Source organism: Punica granatum, chromosome 2 (assembly GCF_007655135.1).
Source record: "Punica granatum isolate Tunisia-2019 chromosome 2, ASM765513v2, whole genome shotgun sequence".
NCBI lineage: Eukaryota > Viridiplantae > Streptophyta > Magnoliopsida > Myrtales > Lythraceae > Punica > Punica granatum.
In genome coordinates, this window is record NC_045128.1 from 7718287 (window position 1) to 7739796 (window position 21510).

At 40.5% G+C, this 21510-nt stretch overlaps 3 protein-coding genes and 1 pseudogene across 3 annotated transcripts; 3 read left to right on the forward strand and 1 right to left on the reverse strand.

Annotated features, from left to right (window-relative positions):
* Positions 1 to 5326: 5326 nt before the first annotated feature.
* On the forward strand, positions 5327 to 5638 carry LOC116193601 (aspartic proteinase CDR1-like). The gene has a single exon (XM_031522340.1). The coding sequence runs from the start codon at positions 5327 to 5329 to the stop codon at positions 5636 to 5638; it is 312 nt and encodes a 103-aa protein (XP_031378200.1).
* A 16-nt stretch (positions 5639 to 5654) lies between these two features.
* On the forward strand, positions 5655 to 6592 carry LOC116197523 (aspartyl protease UND-like). Its single transcript, XM_031527691.1, has one exon. It carries the CDS (start codon positions 5921 to 5923, stop codon positions 6485 to 6487), a length of 567 nt encoding a protein of 188 aa, XP_031383551.1. The 5' UTR covers positions 5655 to 5920; the 3' UTR covers positions 6488 to 6592.
* Positions 6593 to 7286: 694 nt separating this feature from the next.
* Positions 7287 to 9012, reverse strand: LOC116193602 (aspartic proteinase CDR1-like). The gene is made up of 2 exons (XM_031522341.1): positions 8252 to 9012; positions 7287 to 8044 (listed from the first exon to the last, which is right to left on the reverse strand). Exons 1-2 carry the CDS (start codon positions 9004 to 9006, stop codon positions 7477 to 7479), a joined length of 1323 nt encoding a protein of 440 aa, XP_031378201.1. The 5' UTR covers positions 9007 to 9012; the 3' UTR covers positions 7287 to 7476.
* Positions 9013 to 15188: 6176 nt separating this feature from the next.
* LOC116193603 lies at positions 15189 to 21247 on the forward strand (annotated as a pseudogene).
* The last annotated feature ends 263 nt before the right edge of the window (positions 21248 to 21510 follow it).

Below are 21510 nucleotides of genomic sequence, written 5' to 3' on the forward strand. Positions count from 1 at the left end.
TCTTGTCAAACGTAGCCTCCATACCAAGAAAATAGTTGAGCCGTCCTAAGTCCTTCATTGCAAATTCCCGATGAAGAGCAGTCATTAGTGAATCAAAAGGAGCTCCCGGAGTTCCCGTGAGAATAATGTCGTCAACATACACAAGAATGAGAATAGTGTAAGTCTTGCTTCGTAAGATGAATAGGGACGAGTCTGCAATGGAGCCAATAAATCCCAAGTTTAGAAGAAAATTACTCAAACGTTGGAACCAAGCCCGGGAAGCTTGCTTGAGACCATAGAGAGAGCTAGGGGTGAAGCCAGTGTGTTAGCATGGGGGGCAATTGCCCCCCCTAAACATTTATTTTTTTTCAATTTTACCCCAAAAGTATGAATTTTTCTATGTGAAATTTGTATTTTGCCCCCCCCCCTGAACTTTAAATTTTTGAAATTTTACCTCAAAAGTATCAGTTTGCCCCCCTGAATAAAATTCTGGCTTCGCCCCTAGAGAGAGAGTCTCAAGCGACAGACATGGTCCGAACGGAGAGGGTCGACAAATCCAGGAGGCTGACTCATATAAACTTACTCACTAAGATGACCATGGAGAAAATTATTCTTCACATCCAACTGTCTAATAGGCCACCAAAGAGAGATAGCTATAAAAAGAAAAGCTCTAATGGTAACCAGCTTGATGACAGGGCTAAAGGTCTCTTCATAATCAATACCTTCCCGCTGACTAAAACCCTTGGCAACAAGACGAGCTTTATACCTATAAATTGTGCCATCAGCCTTCTATTTGATCCTGTAAACCCATTTACAGCCAATGATATTTCTCGAAGGAGGAGCAGGAACTAGATCCCATGTATGATTATTAATAAGAACTTGGAACTCCTCTTCCATAGCAGCTCTCCAATGTGGGTCCTTTTGTGCTTTAGAGAAGGTACGGGGTTCCTGTAGATCAGCAGAAACAGAGAAGGCAGCTGGATGCCGAGATATGACAAAACGATGAGCAGGAAGAGTCCCATCACGAGACGTAGTTACCATAGAATGAGTCCTCTGAGGAGCAGGATTATTAGCCTGAGTAATCTGTGCAGAGTTCGTAGAATCATCAGACTGACTGACGACTCGAGAAGCTGGAGATGTAACACCACCATCGTGTCCAGGAGAATCTGCAAGTTCAGGAGAGCCAGTATTTCAAGGAGGATCACATTTATTGTTAGTGGACATAGGTACGAGAAACACTAGAAGAGGAATGTGAGATAAAGATGTGTTTGTAGAAGAGGTATTATTTGGGGATAATAATGGCGTACCTGGAGCATGTACGGGTGAAAGAGGAATCTGTCTGCAACCCGCCGGGACAGATGATTCAGAACAATATGGGAAGGACTGCTCATCAAAAATCACCTGGGAGGATATAAACATACGACCAAATACTGGATCTAGACATTGATATCCCTGATAATGAGTGGGATAACCAAGGAAAACACAAGGGACAGACCGAGGCTCTAATTTATGACGAATATAGGGACGTAGGTAAGGAAAGCAAAGACACCCGAAAACCTTCAAGGTAGAGTAATTAGGAGGTCGTGCATAGACAAGCTCAAATGGAGACTTAAACTTAAGTGATTTAACAGGAAGACGATTAATGAGATAAACTGCAGTTTCAAAGGCATAATTCTAGAATTTTGGAGGTAAAGAGGCATGGAAGAGCAAGGTAAGTCCCATTTCAACAATGTGTCGATGCTTACGTTCTACAAAGCTATTTTGCTGAGGGACGTGGGGACACGAGATATGATGGAATATGCCATTGTTCTGAAGTTCAGCTTGAAAGGCGTGAGAGAGAAATTCCTTAGCTCCATCAGACTGTAGGAATTTGATTTTGCGATCAAATAGATTTTCGACTTGTAAGCGAAATGCACGAAAGATAGACAGGGCTTCGGAGCGAGATTTCATCATATAGAGCCATGAGAATTTGCTGTAGTCATCAAGAAAGTGAATATAATATTGATATCTAGTATGAGAAGTAATAGGTGCAGGCCCCCAGATATCAGTATGAATGAGTTCAAGAAAGACATTGCTTTTATTATGAGTAAATGGAAAAGAGCGGCTCACAATTTTCCCTTGTTGACAAGCGAAACATATATGACCACTATCATCATTATTCAATGAAACAGACGCAGGTAAAGTACGACGAACAATAGGAAAAGAAGGATGTCCAAGATGTTGATGCCACAATGTAGCAGACTTAGAGGTAGTAAGGAGAGCATGTGGAACACGGGTACATCTGTTTTCCAGTTGGAAACAGTATATGCCATCTTTAATTGGTCCCTCATTAGCTCTTGGTGAGTGCGAAGGTCCTTTACAACAAAGAAATCAAGATGAAGTTCAAAGAAGCAAATATTGTCTCGAGTGAATTTAGAAATGGAGAGTAAATTTTTAGAAATTTTAGGACAGTGAAGAATATTTTTCATGTGTAAGGACGAATATAGGATGGAAAATAAGAAGAACCCGTGGTTACTATGGGTATAGATTTACCATCTCCTAAGAATAGCTGGCTCGATGTTGGATAATCATCCTGAACATGCAGATTTGCCAGGTCAATGCTGATGTGATGAGTGGCTCCTGAGTCAACATACCAATTGAGATCATGGATTCCTGTAGAAGAAGCTTGGGCAAAATGAGCCTGCCCATTACGAGTCTGACAAAAAAGAGCAGAATGTCCAACATGGTTACAAATCTGACAAATCAGATTATTAATAGGAGCAACTGAAGGCCCGGTGGCTGGCCCGGTGCTATATGGAGGCCCATGAAGAGATGGGCCGGGTTGGATGTTCTGCCCAATAACCGGTGGGCTTGAGAAGTACGAATACTAGGCCGGGTTGCGAGCTAGGTTATGAAATTGACCCGATTGCCAGGTCTGACCTGATTGCCATCTGCGTCCTCCTCCTCCTCCATTTCTTGCAAAACTAGGGTTTCCCCCATTGACAAAATTTAGTCCTCCAAAATTAGGGTTTCCGCCTCCCTTGTTCTTCCCTTTTCCTCCATTGTTCTTGTTCTTTCCACCCTTGAAATTACCACGTCCCTTTCCTCCATTTCTGTCGGAGTAATGCACTTCGACAGGCGGTGGTCCGAGAAGTCCTGAGATCGGTGCCATGGCCGATTGTGTTACAGTGGAGGCAAAAAGGCGTCAAGACTCATTGTGAAGGAGGAGATTAGAAAGTTCATCGGTTGTCATGGTAATGAGAGACGGAGAGAATCCGAGAACTAGCGGATCCTAGTCTAACCTGAGACCTGTTACAATGGCTCAATTAATTTGCTCAGATGAATTTGGTTTTCCAATCTGAGCAAATCTTGTTGCTAATTGTCGCACTGAATTGGTGTATTTTAGTACTGTCTTGCCTTCTTTTCGCAGGTCGCGCCATTGCTGTTCAAGAAAATCAATCTGAGCTGCTGTTTGTGCAAGAAACATAGTCTTGAGTGCGGTCCATGCTTCACGGGAAGTCTTCAGACCGACGATATTGCAGCCAATCTCTTCTGTCACAGCAAGCATAATACAGGTAAGAGCAAATTTGTCTCTCATTACCCACTGCCTAAAAGCTGGATTTGGAACAATGATACCATCCCTTGAAATTGTTTTCTCTGGAGCAGGAATATCCCCTTTGACATAGCCAAGTAGATTGTAAGTTTCTAGTAGTGCACTGATAATGCCCTACCAGAAAATAATTACTGCCATTTAGCTTAACCGGTATGGTGGGGACTGTTGCAGGTAGAGGTGGGAGCTAATTAGGATTGATTATTTCGGTGTAAACTATTGCAGGTAGAGATTGAGGTTGACTGGAATTGATTGTTCCAGAGGTAGAATTGGTTAAGGCAGGGATTGAATCAGCCATTGAAAATGATGGTCTCTGATTGAGAATTGAAAGAAAGAAGATTGAAGGATGAGAAAGAAGAAAATTGATAATGCTCGATCTAGGGCTCTGATACCATAAAGAGATTTATAATGTTTGGGAGAAATCCAACCTACTGTTCATATGTTGTGTACTGATATTTATACTATAATTGTGTACAAGATTATGAATACCAGTATGGAAAGTGTATCAAATTGATTATATACAATTAATGACTTGTTATCTACGACTATCCTTCCTTATAGATATCATATCTGCAGCGCAGAAAAGGCAAACCGCAGTTCCATCATATTCGACATCCCTAAGTTCAACCCATCTCATTGCTTACTCTTCTGTTCTTCGAATTTCGACACGTAAAACAGAAAGTGCTTTGCACGCCATTCGGCTACACCCTAATAAAAGTTCAACCACAACTTCATCACATCTTCGCAAAATTGTCAATGCTCACTTTTTTGAGTTACTTATTGTGCGTGGATCTCTCTCGTTCTAAAAATACAAGCGAAGGACCTGCACCATGAATGATCATCTTACATGTATGCACATCGTGAAAGACTCTAATCATCGATAGAAGTCTCGAATCATTATTGCACTTGAAACATATAAATTTTAGGTGCAGAGTTGTTACTCAGCTCAAAAGGAGCAAAAGTTTGTTAGGATACCGTATTCCTACCAAAACTGTAGGTGCTCACATATGGCTCTTCTTTCCTAGTGATTGCCTCACAGTGGATTGCACATCTTCCCCTTAATGCTTATATGCTGTAGGGCAATTCCTTCCCCTAGCCCCCCCAACCAACCCCCAAGACTGGTCAATGAGAATTTACTTGTGGATGCCACTACTTTTTTTGTTGACCGTATTTTTTCCCTCATCGGTGGAAGGAAAAGTTTTTTTTTTTTCTTTTTTGGGGATAAGTCGGTACAAGAAAAGGTCAATTCCAAAAATTCTAGGAATTTTAAGGGGATCAACTTCCTTTTTCAAATTTTCTTTCCCCTTTTATCTCTGCCTTTGAATTCTTTCGTTTGGGCCCAAAAAGAAAAAAAAAAACAAAAAGCAATACTTCTATGATTTGAAATTTCCCATACTTTTCCCAACAATGATCCCAGTTATGGAAAAAGATCTATATTATATATCTGATCCTGCTTGTATATATCTGTATGCTTCTTCTCAATCATTGAGAAGGACAATTGTATTTCAAATTCAGTAGTATTGTTTTCTAGCCATGGTCACTACAACAACTTGGCCCCGAAGCCTCTTCATGCTACTTTCAATTGCTCAAATCATCACATTGTCCTCAATTAATCCGACTAATGCCTCCACCACCCCCAAGCCTCGAAGACTCATCGCCAAGCTGATTCATCGGAATTCCATTGTCTCCCCATACTACAATCCCAACGCCACTGTCTAGGAGCTCAACCAAGAAGCGCTCAATCAGTCACGTGAACATATGCGATACTATCAGTACCGCATGACTGCCTTGAGAGAGAATGTTGGTCTTCTCGATAGCAGTGACATGACACTTGGTCTCGTTGCAAGCGATGCTGGAGTAACGTTTCTCGCCAGTATGTCAATTGGGCAGCCCCCGATCCCACAGCTTTTGATTGTCGACACGGGCAGCAGCCTCTCGTGGGTCCAGTGTGCATCATGCCGGGGATGCTCAAGACAGGTCGTCCCGCTGTTCGATCCATCAAAATCGTCGACCTATGTTGATATCCCATGCACGGCAGGGTCCCAAATCTGTGGCAATACATCTGGATAGTGTTCGCAGGGCAAGTGTACATTTATTATCACATACTTTGACCGGACCAGTGCGTTGGGCAACATCGCGTCGGAGCAACTACAGTTTGAAACGACTGACGGTGGAAAACTCCCGGTACCCATCCATGTCTTTGGTTGCGCTAATACAATTTCGGGGCTGAGCAATTCTCAAGAGAGCGGACTGCTTGGACTAGGTCTTTTTAGGTTTTCCCGAGTAAGACAGCTTGGCGGCAAACTCTCCCACTGCTTCGGTGACATACATGACCCCAAATATGAGCACAGCATGCTAGTCTTTGGTGAAGGAGCGGTCCTTGAAGGTGATGTGACACCCTTGGACACGTCTGGTCGGCTTTACTCTGTAAGTATGGAGGGGATCAGTGTCGGGGACGAGAAATTGAACATAGATCCATCCATTTTTAAGAGCCAGACTTTGGGTGATGGCGGGGTTGTCATCGACACTGGATCGACCTACTCGGTTTTGGCCAAGGGAGGTTATGAACCGTTGCGCGAGGAAGTTCAGAGCCTGCTCGACCCGTCCTTACAAAGGATCACTTACAGCCAGGAACCAGGGTTGCTGTGCTACAAGGGGCAAGTTGACCGGGAACTCACTGGGTTTCCAGCAGTTTCTTTTCACTTAGCCCAAGGAGCAGATATCGTGCTCGATACATCCAGCATGTTCAGGCAAATGGAATTGGATACATTCTGCATGGCAATCGAACCTTCAAATGACAAAATGTCGAACGTTAGTATAATTGGGAACCTGGCATTACAGTCATATAATGTGGGTTACGATATTGATGGCGGCAAAATGTATGTCCAGAGGATAAATTGCGAGCTTCTTCAGAGTTGATTTTGCTTCTTTTCTAGGCAAAATCATGGAGTAGATATTTCCTCATAAATATTAGCTGTTACTTATCCTATACAATTATATATATGTGCCAGGCTTGTTCTTTAATTAGCTTGTTCTTCCTTTATCCGCAGCAATTTACCTATAAATATAGGTATAGTTTAAAACCACTCATATAATTTTATACTACAATTGCTCAATAGATTGGTCAGTTTGCTCCATTGAATATCAGGATATATCTCTTGCGCACATGCCGATCAACTTACTCTTTCCAAAACCTGCTAAAACAGGTTCAGTGATTGCGAGTAATTTAATGAATAATAAGGTGAAATTGACTTAATCTATCTCTTTCTAGAGTTAACAGTTGCATGCTTCAATTTGTGATGTCCGCATCGGAATCTCGAACAAAGTCGCAATATGGCTTAGGAGGAATCAGACGTTGAGCTGTGTGTGCTAATGTAAGAGATCATTATTCTGAAAACTTAGGTATTGCAAGAGATTCGATTGAAACATTTCCAAAATAAATTTAATTTTTATGGTTTTTTTTGGTGCTACTCTTGGGGAGCAATTTTTTATTTTACAAGAAGCTCCGTAAATTAAAATAGATAATTAATTAATACTAAAAATATATAATAAGAAGAAACGGTTTTCAGAATTTCTTGTCAAATACTGATTGCTTTAAATTAAACCATTAAACAGCACTATTAGCTAGGATAAATCGCCCAAATCACTCTCTTAATCTTTTGATTCATTGTATGGATATAAAAGTTGAAAACATATTTCCCTTAGAATTATAGTCAGGGTGTGTGACACCTTAACTATCACAAAATTATATTGAAAAGAAGCATGAGACATAGACAAGCTGATTATCAGTAATTGATTATAAGGTCCAATAATTGAAGGGGATCACTAATCTGTGCCCAAGGGAGAAGGAAAGATGGCAACTTCCAAATGTCCCTAAACCTATTCTTCTCCCGAACAAACCATAATTATTAACTTTCAAGAAGTTCGCAGTCAATCCTCTGGACGTAAACTTTCCCGGCAGCAACGTCGTAACCCACATTGTAAGACTGTTGTGCGAAGGCTCCTATTATCGTCATGCCCTCCACGTTGTCTGCTGGAGCAACCGCCATGCACAGGGCAACTCCGTTTACTTGTCGGAACATGCTATGTGTATCGAGCACAATGTCAGCCCCACCAGCGAGGTGTAAGGAGACCGCTGGGAAGCTTGAAAGGTCCCGGTCCACTTCTCCATTGTAGCACAACATCGGTATGCCTCCTATACTGAAGTCGGTCCTCTGCAGCGACCCATTGAGTATGCTCTGAACTTTATTTTGCAATGGGTCGTACCCACCTCTGTTCATCGTCATCATCGTGGTACCTGTGTCGAGGATGGTCCCGCCCTGGCCTGAGGAACTCAGTTTAAACACGTTGGGGTCGATGTTTAGCTTCTCTTCCCCAACACTGATACCCTCCAATGTCACATAGTAGAATCCGTCTTGTGTACTTACAATGGGCGTCACATCACCCTCAAACACCGCTCCTTCACCGAAGATCAACCTATTAAACAAGGCAAAGTGCAGCATATTGTTAATTGTATGAAAGGTCTGCTCAGTCAGATTAATCATATAACGTTAAAAACGAAGCACTTCCCACGGAGTTTGAAGGGTGCTTAACTTGTTGTGTGGGTAGTTCGGGTCGTGAATGTCGCCCAAGCAGATGGAGAACTTGCCGCCGAGTTGTTTGGTTAGAGAGATATTATCATACCCTATGCCTAGGTTCCCGCTTAGCTGGTTATCAATCGTCGGGGCCCTATTTTCATGGGTGCAACCGAAGACCTTAATCGTGATGGTAACTTTCCCATCATCTGATGTCCCAAAGACAAGTTTCTCAGAGGCAAGGTTCCCGGACACCTCTGTCCCATCAAAGTACGAGAGACTGAACAAGCAGCCGTTTGTTGGGTCGCACTTACCCCCAACATCAGCACATGTTGTGGTCCCAGGTGGGGTGCAGGGGATATTAGAGTAGGTCGATGATTTAAGCGGTTCAAACAACAGAGGGATTTGCCTTGGGCATTTCAAGCACGGTGTACATTGGATCCACAAGAGCGTGCTAGCGGTGTCGACCATCACAAGTTGCTCGCTCGCTGGCTCCCCGATCGTTATATTGGCAAGGAACGCTAAACCAAGAAAGTCAGGGACAAGAGGGGCACCGGCATCCTCGTTTGTAACATAGGCACCGCTTCTCCTCGCCATGATTCTTTTGTTGTAATACCGGGCTCGTGCAACCGACGCCTCAATGTCATTTCTGGTGAGTTCCAGTGGGGATGCACTAGGGTTATAATACGGGGATGAAATGGAATCACGGTGGATGAGCTTGATGGCAAGCTTTCGGGGCTTAAGAGCAACGGGGGTATCATGAGAATTAGTACTAGGCCGAATCCTCGATGATGATGACGAGGTGATCTTTGCAATGAAAAATAGAAGGAAGAGGCAATGGGATATAGTTATCGGAATCGCCATTGACAACGCAAGATGAAGAAAGCTTTCTAGGCCATTGTATGTGTATGCAGCGCTATATATAGAGTAAATTGACAAATTGGTCCTCCAAATATGCATGTTACATCAAATCGGACCTCAAGAAATTTGTTATATTAAATTGAACCTTGAGAGATTAAGTGTACATCAAATTGAACCTTGAGAGATTAAGTGTATATCAAATCCGACCTCAAGAAATTTTTTACATCATATTGAACTTTGAGAGATTAAGTATACATCAAATTGAACTTTGAGAAATTAAGTGTACGTCAAATTCGATCTCAAGAAATTTTTTACATCAAATTGAACCTTGAGAGATTAAGTATACATTAAATCCGACCTTCCGTCAGAATGCCGTAAAAAAATGGATGGAAAAATCTGATATGGCATTCAACAGATGATGTGGCATTATTTAATTATTTTCTTCCTTTTTTTATTATTCCCCATTTCTGTCTGACTTCAAAAAATATTTCCTACGGTTCCTATGATTTTCAGTCGGAGGCGGGAAAAACTTCATCCTCCCGGCGCGTCCTCCTCAATCGCTGGTGCTCTCGGCGTAGAGAGCTAAAGGCAAGGAGAAAGAGGGTGATAGAGAGATTACGGCGGCTGGCGAGTCTACGTCGAGAGCACCAGCGATTGAGGAGAACGCATCGAGAGGAGAAAGATTTTCCGTCCTCTGACTGAAAAGTAAGGGAATTGTAGGAAATATTTTTTTTAAGCCATACAGAAACGGGGAATAATAAAAAAAAATGAAAGAAGACAATCGAACAATGTCACATTAGCTGTTGAATGCCAAATCAGATTTTTCCATCCATTTTTGGACGGCATTCTGACGGAAGGTCGGATTTGATGTACATTTAATCTCTCAAGGTTCCATTTGATGTAAAAAAATTCTTGAGGTCAGATTTAATGTACACTTAATCTCTCAATGTTCAATTTGATGTACACTTAATCTCTCAATGTTTAATTTGATGTAAAAAATTCCGTGAGGTCGGATTTGATGTATACTTAATCTCTAAAGGTTCAATTTGATGTACATTTAATCTCTCAAGGTTCAATTTGATTTTAAAAATTTCTTGAGGTCATATTTGATGTACATTTAACCTCTCAAGGTTCAATTTGATGTAAAAAATTTCTTGAGGTCAGATTTGATGTAACATGCATATGTGGAGGACTAATTTGTCAATTTACTCCTATATACATATATATATATATATGTATGATAGAATAAATACTATGTCATATATGGAGCAAATATTTTATTTTCTTCCTATCTCTCTCCGTGGAATATCTTCTGCCAACTGAGCTGTCCATTTTTATTAAGTAAAAATCGAAGTTTCCACTTCTGTGTCTTTGTTCTTTTTGTTAATAAATTCTGTAGATTAAATTACGACGGAATGCAATAAGATTTACGACGGAGTACGAGAAGACTTGCTTGATTATAGGATGGAAAATTTTCAATCGTAATGGTTACTACATGATCAGTAAGGAAAAATATTTAATTCCTTGCTTACCAAAAAGAAATATTTAATTCCTTTTGGGTGAATAAAAATAATTAATTATTTGGTAGTGTATATCTAATAATCAATTTTTAAGTATATGCCTAATATATGGTCACGTATAAATTCTTTTTTTTTTATAAGTGTTGTTCCTTTAATTCATATAACAAATTATTTACAAGTTATATGACTCATCCAGAAGGCCAACAACCTGGCCTATAGCATTCAAAAAAAAAAGAAAAAAGAAGATATTACTACCTAGGGGTGTGTGGGTCCGGGTATCATGTTTTTTTTCATGATACCTGGACCTTTTTTTGTAAGAGATAGGTTCTAAGATTTTGGAATCGGATCTTACCATATTGAATCTTGAAACCGGAACCTACTTGGAACCTGTATTATACTATAAGTTTCGGGTACCCTGCTAGAACCTGTAAATTTTTTTGCATGGTTGTCAGAATCGTGATTCGAATCGTAGAATCGTACAATTCTATGATTTGGAGAGAGGGAACCGATTTCGATTCCATGGGATGAGTCTAACCTAGGATCGGTGGTGAATCGGAAAGGATTGCGGAATAACAGAATCGAACCGATTCTGCAATTCCGAATTCAGCCCAGAGTCGGGCCAAGCCCAGCCCAGAGTCGGGCTGAAGCCCTCTTGAGCCCGACCCTTTTTTTTTTTCCTTTCTTCCCCTTTCTTCTTCACCAGCTTTTCCCCGTTTCTTCCAGACTCCAGTCCCCCAGTCTCTTTCCCATCTTTTCTCTCAATTGACGACTTTGGCCTAAATCCTCCAACCATGTACCTTCTTCAACCAGGTTCTGTCTTCAACCGGCTACCTTCTCCATCCGAGCTTCGAGTGGTACCTTTTCCCCCGACTCCATCCCTTTTTTTTTTTGGACTGAGTCGTTCTCATGAGGTGACTACTGCACCGGTGCCCTGATCATAAGTTTCAGTGTTAATTGGTTTCATTTCTTAGCAAGTTCTGATATAAGGGGGAGCTGCATTTGTGGTTCCTATCGCTAGTTAATTGAATGGGGCAATTGCTATTTTATGCTAAGAGCTGAGGTTCAATGTATGGTTCGCATTGCGTTCTAGTTTTTTCTATTTTGTATACCCGATTTGGAAGCTGCATTTTTTACGACTTCAGTGTTTTTCTTAATAAGAATTTAAGGAAAAAGATAAGCTTTGTATATTTGATGGATTCTGTTGAGCTTGGACGGACGTTATACTGGGGAGATTGCTCTGAGCACATATTCATCAATTTTTTTGGTTGAGGTAGATTTTGGTGGTGTTACTATGATGGTTGTTCATTCTATGTTATGAATTATGTTCTGAACATTTTATTTCGGGAGTTTGAGTTATGATTTTGACCTTGAATTTCGATAATTTGTAATGATGTCTTGTGTTTTTATGACTTATTGTTGGTCTGTCGGATTGTGATCTTTATATGAATGAACTAGGATTTTTTTTTTTTGCTCAGGAAATTATAATCCGGGTTCGGGTATCGATTTCGAATCCAACTCTGTGTATCTTATATGCAAGAACCGAAACCGATTTTTACCGGTTTAGTATTTTAATACCTGAACCCTACCATATTTTCAATACGAGCTACCCAGATCCTACCATAACGGGTAGGTTCCGACCGGTTCCGGGTATACCCGGTATCCATGCACACCCCTAATACTAATTTAGTCCCAACAAGGGAGCTAAGTTTGACCTAATTATCCTTCTATCTACATTAGGAATAATAGAGACCCTCTCCTTAACAAAACTCAATAATTCTAACCAAATTCCTAAGAGGAACTACAGACTTCTTAAAAACACGAGCTTTCCTAACCCTCCTGATTGACCGACTGAAGTAGCTTCATGACGGCAGTATCGAGGTTTCGCCCTTTTAGAGAAAGCAACCACGTAGCTTCAGAATCCCAGTTGATCACCTCTTTGTTTAATTCTAATCTGCTTAAAACACTTAACTAAACTCCCTTAGTGACAGAACAAGTGAAGAACAAATGAGTTATATGCTCTCCTCAGCTGCACCACAGTATTCACAATCAGCATCTTGAATAATCTTCCATTTGAAAAGTCTATCCTTGGTCGCAAGTTTGCCTTGCCATACCAACCAGCTGATGAAAGCAACTCAAGGAACGCTCTTCGGGAACCAAATGCCTTTGTTTCGGTCCACTTTAGTCCCCTTAGGCCTTAGTTGATCCCAAGCACTAGAGGAGGAGGAGCTGAATTTACTAGATTCACAACCTCTCCATTCAACCGAGTCCTCTGCTGCCAGGGCCAACCGCGATGCTAGCGACTGAATTACAAGAGCCTGAGGATCACGCCTAAATTCAACTAAATGCTATCACGCAAAATGAAACAATTGAATATTTGCAGAATGGGGGTCCGATGCAGTGAAAGCGATTTTTGATGCCCCTTTTTGTCATGCAAAACCACATTGTAAGAAATTTGACAGTGATACTATCCTCTACCATAGTCAAGAAGTTCTTAGTTGACTCTCATTAACGCGTTCATTTATATTTTTCGTGCCCTTTCTATAATTTATATTTTCTTATTTATCTTCAACAATTGAATCTTTGTAACAGCTCTGTGATACAGAATTTAAGGAGACTTTGTCTCCTTAGTGAATGAATATATGTCGTACAAAAATTTTCATGTAATGAGCATGAATTGCATTTGTAGTGTGCTCCCTTGCTAAGCTTCGTCCCGCACGTACTAAATTCCTTCCGACCTTGTCTTTATCTATTTCTATGTAGGAGAATCATTTTATTGGTCTAACTAACATTTGTTTTACGGGAAAATCCGTACCGCAGTACTCATAATAAATAAGTCATTGGAATGTCAAAATATTCCGACCTTGTCTTTATTTATTTCTCAACCTTTTCAATTTTTATATTTTGTTTTTTTTTTATATTTGAATCCTTTGATTTCTGTTATAAATATTTTTTGATGATTAATGAAGTATTGTAACAACACTTATAAAAAGAAAAAAAACATTTGAATCTATTTAGTTTTTATTACTAGTAAAAAAAGATAACGTGTTTTGCACACAAAAATGATTTCTACTAAACATTCTTGACAGATATTATTAAATATATATAATGGAGAAGATTATATAGAATTTACGTTTTATTGACATACATGCCACGACAACATGCCTTTTTTTAGGTTACTCTTAGACATATATGCCACAACAACATGCCATTTTTTAGGTTACTCTTAGACATATATGCCACAATAACATGTCATTTAAATAAACAATGGAAATATTGTAACGAATTATGATTAATATGTAATATTTGAGCGATTCCTTCATTTTTTTAGGTTTAGGATTTTTTTGTATTAACTTAATTAAAGACCACTGTGTTCCCTGTTGCGTTATGCGTGTTAAAACCTAGTGGAAATATCATTCTATTGACTTAGAAATTTTTTTTCCTTCCCTTTTTGTAATTAAAATTTTATTTTTTCCGGTACAAATCCTGGTATCCGGAAACTTAATTGGGCCCCGACTAATCTAGTTGAGTCGGGTTGGCTCACTAAGAGGTAGAGCTCTCACAGAGTGAATTTTTTCCATTTACAAAACTCGAACTCGAGACTTTGCTTGAATGAACAAATATCGAACTACTTGAACCAATCCACGTCGGTTATTTAAATTTTTCTTAAAGTAGAGAAATACGAAACAATTTTACTATCCTAATTTGAATATAAGTCCAGCGTCAGTTCGTAAAACTTCCCATGTCAAAAGTTCGGGGCAATTTTGGTTCAAGCCGAACATGGTACCAAATTGTCCCGTGCATAATCATAGTCTTTTATATTCAAGCGCGAGAACATTTTTTTTCTAGCAAAGGAAGAGACTATATATATATATATATAGTTTTTAAACTAAAAAAAGCACATAATATTCAAAAATTCCCTAATCTAGGACAAACTTAATTTTATAGAAAAACACAAAGTTTTAAAATCTTTCCTCATCTAACACGCCATCTCCTTCCATCCAAACTCCCCACTTCAAATGCCTACGTGGCCGTTGCATTTGCTACAACTAGTCGTTATCCTCCACGTAATATTTACAAATTTCATAATCTAGCATGTACTTTAAAATTTTTTCTAAAAATGCACAATGTTTCAAATCCTTCCCTAATCTGGTACGCCATCACCTTCCGTACATTCTCCGCCGTGAATTGCATACGTGGACGTTAAATTTGACTAGTTAGTCATTAATTGCCACGTGTAACCATCCCATTAGCAGCTCATTTTCTTTTTTTCTTCAACTCTTACCCTCTTCTTCCTCGTCCCCTGTTCTTCCTCTTCCCTTCCCCTATTCTTTCTCATCCTCACGAGTAGCAATTGCGGTAGCTTAGGGGGGCCCGGAAGGGACTGGACAACAGCAACACAACAACTTAGCTGCAAAAAGAGAGGCCTGGACCAGCCCCGCAACAACAAGAAGTAGGGGAGGGGCCTAAAGCAACAACAGCAACACAAAGATGGTGATGTCAATGATGAAGGTGATGGCTCTGGGGGAGGAGATAGAATGAAGATGATGGTGATGTAAATGACAATGAAAGAAATATAGGAGGCCATAAAGGAGATGTAATGAGGCTACATAGGAGATGTAGAATGCTATTGAGAGAAGAGAAAGAAGAATTAGCAAAAGATAGGAGATGGTGATGTCGATAATGAAGCTGATGGTTTCGGGGGTAAGAGATGGAGGAGAAAGGCAGGTGATGGAGGTCGGAGGAGTGATGGGAGTTGAGAGAGGGCAGAGGATGAAGATGGTAATAGCCATGGAACCGGAAGAAAGGTGCAAAGGAGCAGCAGCATCAGCAGACTAGGCTTGTGAGGGGCCTAGATAATAGCCCAACCATGGGGCTTGAAGGAGGGCAGCGTAGCATTGACGAGTAATAGGGAGCCGAAGAGCTCGAGGAGAAGCATAGCCACAGTACGGTAGGGAGTAGAGGGCAACACTAGCGACTTATGGAGATGGAGGGAGTGTGATAGCAGCATAGTGGCTTCAAGGGAACCAAGGGACGACAAAAACAGAGAATAGGGAGTTGAAAGAGGAGATGAAGCTAATGGTGATTGCAAAGGAAGGAGGAGGATGAGGATGAAGGCCGAGGAAGAGATGAAAGTCTGATGGTGCCGGTTATGGAGATGGTGATGATGAAAGTGGCAGAAGAGGAAGAACAGGGGATGAGGAAGAAAAGGGGAAGAGTTGAAGGGAAAAAGAAAATGGGCTGCCAATGGGATGGTTACACGTGGCAATGAACGACCAACTAGTCAAATTTAACTGCCACATAGGCAATTCATGATAGAGAATGGACGGAAGGTGACAACGTGCTAGATATAGGAAAGATTTGAAACGATGTGCATTTTTAGAAAAAAAAATTAAAGTACATGTCAGATTAGGGAGTTTGTGAATATTACGTGGAGGATAACGGCCAGCTAAAGCAAATGTAACGGCCACATAGGCATTTGACGGGGAAGTTTGGACGGAAGGAGACAGCTTACTAGATAAGGGAAGATTTTGAAACTTCATATTTTATTAGAAAATTTTAAAAATTCGTGCTACATTAGGAAATTTTTTAATAGTACGTGTTTTTTAAGGTTAAAAACCTATATATATATATATATATATTTGAATACAAGTGCATTAAATAGTAGCCTAATTGTAGATATATACAATTAACTCACATTAACTAAATATTTATCAAAAAATTAAATAAATAATAATATAAATATATATGTTCTGAATATATATATACAATTAATTAAATTTATCAATAATCTATATGTGTTCTGAAAAAAAAAATATATATATATATATATATGAAAATCTATTTTGGTAATTGTTTTAAATAATTATTGATATAGAAGTGACTGTATATATGTTTAGATATACAACGGCGACTAGGTTTTAAATCTTCGAAATTAAAGTGCGCCTCAAACAATCTCACGGCTCCGGGATTTAGCTGTTATGAGTTCTCCACCAATTATCCACGCACAAATCCGTATCCGAAATATCTAAGTGGCCCGAGAGCCTGCTAAATATTCTCGCTAAGTCAACTCAATGAATTGAGTTGCAATAGGAGAAAGGTCACTTGAATAAGTATACTTGCATTTTTTTTTTTTATGATGAGACTTAGCGTCCTCAGCCTCCTGTCGATCCGATTGAACTGTCGTAAATTTTTTTAAAATTTATGAGATGCAAATACAAACCATCAATAGATAATTATTCCCCGTAATTCCATCGATTTGTGGCCTTCTGGGCCGACTCAATAGGCCACAAGCAAAGAGTTTTATCGCAACATTAATTTTCTCTAAACACTGCCGCGTCTGATATAACTAATCTCATCAACCTCACTTACTCCTAATAATACTGCCTCCACTCCTAAGCCCCGAAGACTTACTCCCAAGATGATTCATCGTAATTTCGTTTTGTCTCCGCATCAAAATCGCAACGCGAGTGTCTCGGAACAGAACCAAGAAGCACTCTGTTGGTCGCGTGAACATGTTCGATACTACCAAAACAGAATGACTGCTGTGAGAAATAATCGTGGTCTTAAGATACTGATAATGGCATGAACCTATGTCAACGGGGGTTTGTACGGAGCAATCAATCAGATTGGTTGCACCAAAGAACCATAAAAATTACTAAAAATTTAAATAAAAAGTATATTTTTCACTAAAAAGTTAAGTAAAACTCTTTACCATATGTGTAAATGACTTCAAAGATTATATAACTTATCTTGAAATTTGTGTAATTTATTTTCAAGTGTGTGTAATTTACTTTATTTGTTAGAAATTTACTATAAAGTTAAGTAAATTACTATCAATTAAAGTAATTTACTTTGATTTTGAAGTAGTTTATTTTGATTGTACTATGCAAAAATTTAAAGTGATTACACATAGACCTTCCCTTCGTTCAACGTATTTAGAAGTTGCGGGACAGGGGGCTTCTACACTGGCAAGAAACGAGACTCCAACATTATCCGCAATGAGACCAAGGCTGATGTCATTATCAGTATCAAAATAATGTTAACTGAGGCAGCAGCCTCTTGTGGATCCAACGCAGCCTGTGTCGGGATGCCCGAGACATACTGTCCCTTTGTTCGACCCGTCAAGATCATCAATCTGCGTTGATTTCCCCTGCACGCCGGGGTCCAAAATCTGCTTCAATTTATCCAGGGAGTGTTTGCGACGCAAATGCACATTCGATCCCGCATACTTTGGTGGGACCATCCGTGTTGGTCAAGGTCGCCTCTGAGCAACTACTACTAAGTGTCATATTATAATTATAAGCGTCCCTTTCTTATTTAAATCATTCAAAATATCAATCTCTTTGACATGACCGATGGGGACAAGGTTCCAATGCCCATCCATGCCTTCAGTTGTGCTAATATCAATACCGGGCCAAGTGATTTTCCATAGAGCCCAGTGCTCTAGCTAGGTCTTGCTAAGTTTTCCATGCGGAAACAATTGGCAAATTTTCCTACTGATATGATGACATACAAGACCCGAGATACAAGAACAACATGCTAGTCTTTGGTTAAGGAGCGATGCTTAAAGGCGACGTGACACCCCTTTATATCGATCTCTAGCTTAGCCACAGACCCATCTGTTTTTAAATAGGAAAATTACTGTTTTTGTCCTATAAATTTAGCGTCCAATTAATTTTGATCCTTTCAATCAATATAGGTCTTATAAGTTTCAAAATGCCAAATGAATCATCTATGTTTGGTAAATTGCACACTTTTAGTCTATTCCATAATTGGTCGTTACGAAGCTGCTCATGTGGACTTCAAGCTGTTCATATTTTTCACGTGGCAATTTTTTATTGGCCGTAAATTAATAATATATAAACAATATAAAAATAAATTTTAAATAAATAAATCAAAATAAATTAAATAAAAAAAGAAAAAGGAAACCCCTGGCCCCTTAAGTAATGCCTCAGGTTTGAAGTGTGAGGGGTTCCGTAGAGCTGGGAAAGTACTCAGCTATGTGGATCACAACATTAGGAGTTGCAAGTCCCCGCCTATGGAATCAATTGATGAATGCTTCAACAGCTATTTGTTCCCCACTCTAGGTGGAACTAGAGTGGGGAACAAGGTGAAGGCTTGGTTTCTCGCCTACATGGTGAAGTGTCTCTTAGAGGCCCATACTAGCAGATGGAAATGTGACAGCAAAGACGATTTCAAAAACAAGGACTTGGACAGGGCTGGGGTGCTTATAGAGAGAGAGCTCAGGCTGCAGTTCTCAGTGTTCGGAGGCAAATGAAGAGGGAGATTCAGAGAGACCTGTATGGAGATCGCAATCTCCGCGCTATTGAAACCTATCTGCATTTTTCCATTATCACAAATGGTCTCAAAGGGGCTTTCTCGACTGGAGCTTGGTCACGTCCTTACAGAGCAGAACATATCTCGGGCTCTTTGTGGCAACTCTGAGAAGGCAAAATCCATTGCAGACTGTTTCAGATATGAGAAAAATGCGTCATTAGATTAAGTATACGGGGAAGGTTAAAGATGCACGATATCCGTAACTATCCAGCACAGTATCTATAACTTGTTCATTTCATGCTCTATAACTTGTTTACTCCCTTTCTTGGAGACTGGATTGGCGTCTGTGAAGACTCTCTTTCGTTTATCACCAAGCTCAGAAACAAGCGGCTGCTCAAGGAGATTCCCCCGGAGGTCATCGACTCTATTTGCAACACATAATTCTCTTTAAGCTCTATATGATTCTACTCTATCTAAAAGTATTCTGCTTGTAGGTGGAGATCAAACAGATGAACACCATGGAGAAATACTTCTGTACTCGGACACTGGAAGGGTTCTTCATCCCCTCCTGGCCGATGAGAATTTGAAAAAAAAAGCCTTGCCAAAAGGGAGCAGTATCACTTTCCGGGATCTGCTGTATAAGGGAATTGTTGAGCTTATTGGTGCAGAAGAAGAGGAAGACTGTTGCACAGCACGGGGCATTGAATACATTTTGAGGGAAGAAGAGTCGAAGGAACCCGTGAAGTACAATCATTGTGAGCTCAACATGTCCTTTTCGTTAGGGATGAGCTGCAGGATTATTCCATTTGCTAATCATGATCATGCAAAGCGAGTCCCGTATGAAGAGCAGGGCATTGGGTTCTCAACTACAAATCCTATCATTAGAGTTGACACACTTTCTCACCAGTTATACTGTCCACAGAGGCCACTCTTCCGGACAGTTCTTTCTGACTGTTTTAGAAAACCAGAACTTTTACTTGGTCGTAATGGGACAACCTCTAAGCTTGAGTACTTCAATGGGCACAATGCTATTGTGGTAGTTAATGTTCATCTCAAGTATAACCGAGAGGACTCCTTGGTGATGAGCTTTGCTGGAGCGTAGAATGTTCCAATCAGAGCACATCAGGAGCTACAAGGCTGATGCCAACAACAAGGAGTCTAGACTGAAGTACAAGAAACCTGATTGTCGTGTTAATTTTGGAAAGCTACAGGGTCAGGTTGGGAGGGTGGACAGTCTCGATGATGATGGCCTCCCCTTTGTTGGATCAAACTTGTAGAGTGGATATCATTATCGGGAGGTGTGCCCAGTCTGGGGCGGATCACAGCGTAAAACTTAACCATACTGAGCCATGATCCAGAAAGTGGTCTCCCCGCTGATGATGAAGGGAAAAATTTCGCTGCTGTTTCTCTTTGAAAGGGAATCATTTCTTCCGAGTTGAAGTTTTTGGTTCAAAGCATGTCTCTTGTATTTGGTCATTATATTTAATAGTTGATCACATAATGTCATACTGCTGTGATACTTTTCGTTATGTTCGGTCCCCATGTGTTGGGGACAAGTTTGCGAGCATGCATGGGAAGAAGGGTGTGCTCGGTCTCCTCAAGTCACAGGAGCAGGCCTTGGAAAAGGGTATTGCGTGCGGTGGGCCTGTGAAATATGCCACCCCTTTCTCCGCTCCCTCCATTGACGACATTGCCGATCAACTTCACAGGTTTCTAAAGAGTTTATTCCGGTTGCATTGCATTGAAAATAACATAACTACATTGGATTACTTCATTTAGGGACTCTCTTTCACTTGGACAAACTTTTATGCAGAGTTGGGTACACGAAATGGGGAAATGAGAGGGTGTATGATGGCCGGACAGGCAAGGCAGCGGAGTCGCTCATCTTAGTTGGCCCGACATTCTACCAACGTCTGGTCCACATGGCCGAAGACAAACTGAAGTTCCGGAGCACGGACCCTATTCACCCTCTGACCAGACAGCCTGTGTTCGATAGGAAACGCTTCGGTGGGATCAGTTTCGGGGAGATGGAGAGGGACTGCCTGATCGCCCATGGGGCATCAGCAAACCTCCACGAGAGGTTCCACTCTCAGCGATCTGTCCCAGATGCACATCTGCCAGAAGTGCAAGAACATCGAGAAGGTGATCCAGAGGGCTCTTTCTGTTCCTACCGGTCGGAAGATCAGGTGACTGTACTGTAGGTTCTGTAAATCATCTGATGATACCGTGAAGGTGAATGCGCCATACGGGGCTAAGCTGCTGTGCGAAGAGCTGTTCTGCATGGGGATAAGTCTCAAGTTCGATACCTGTCTTTGTTAATCTCTTTACCTTAGCTCGTCTTATGGGTCTCTTTCAGATACTGACTTTACCATAGTTCGTTTTATGGATTGTTTTCAGATACTGAAGTTGTCGAAAGAGTCACAGACTTGGTTAATATCTATAGATAGCCCAGCTAGTACCTATCTTTCTCTTTTCACAGCTCACGCAGTTTCTTGAGAATTAGGACTTTCCAAGATCCTGTTATTTATGAGTTCCTGGACACGATTTGCGGTCAAAACTCGAGACTTCGGTGGATCATTCTCTTTCTTGATATAATACAGGATTAAACTAGTCTACTGGAGATGTTATTGCCTTGGGGTGGTCCAGCCTTGCCGCAGTTGCTTTCACTCGGCTGAGGAAGCTGAACGCAATTCTGACTTATCTCAGGCGA

Coding starts and splice junctions, on each gene's coding strand:
- LOC116193601 (XM_031522340.1), top strand. CDS start 5,327: ATGCGATACTATCAGTACCGCATGACTGCCTTGAGAGAGAATGTTGGT.
- LOC116197523 (XM_031527691.1), top strand. CDS start 5,921: ATGCTAGTCTTTGGTGAAGGAGCGGTCCTTGAAGGTGATGTGACACCC.
- LOC116193602 (XM_031522341.1), bottom strand. CDS start 9,006: ATGGCGATTCCGATAACTATATCCCATTGCCTCTTCCTTCTATTTTTC. Junction 8,045..8,251: donor AGCGGGAACCTAGGCATAGG/GTATGATAATAT, acceptor CTTGTTTAATAG/GTTGATCTTCGGTGAAGGAG.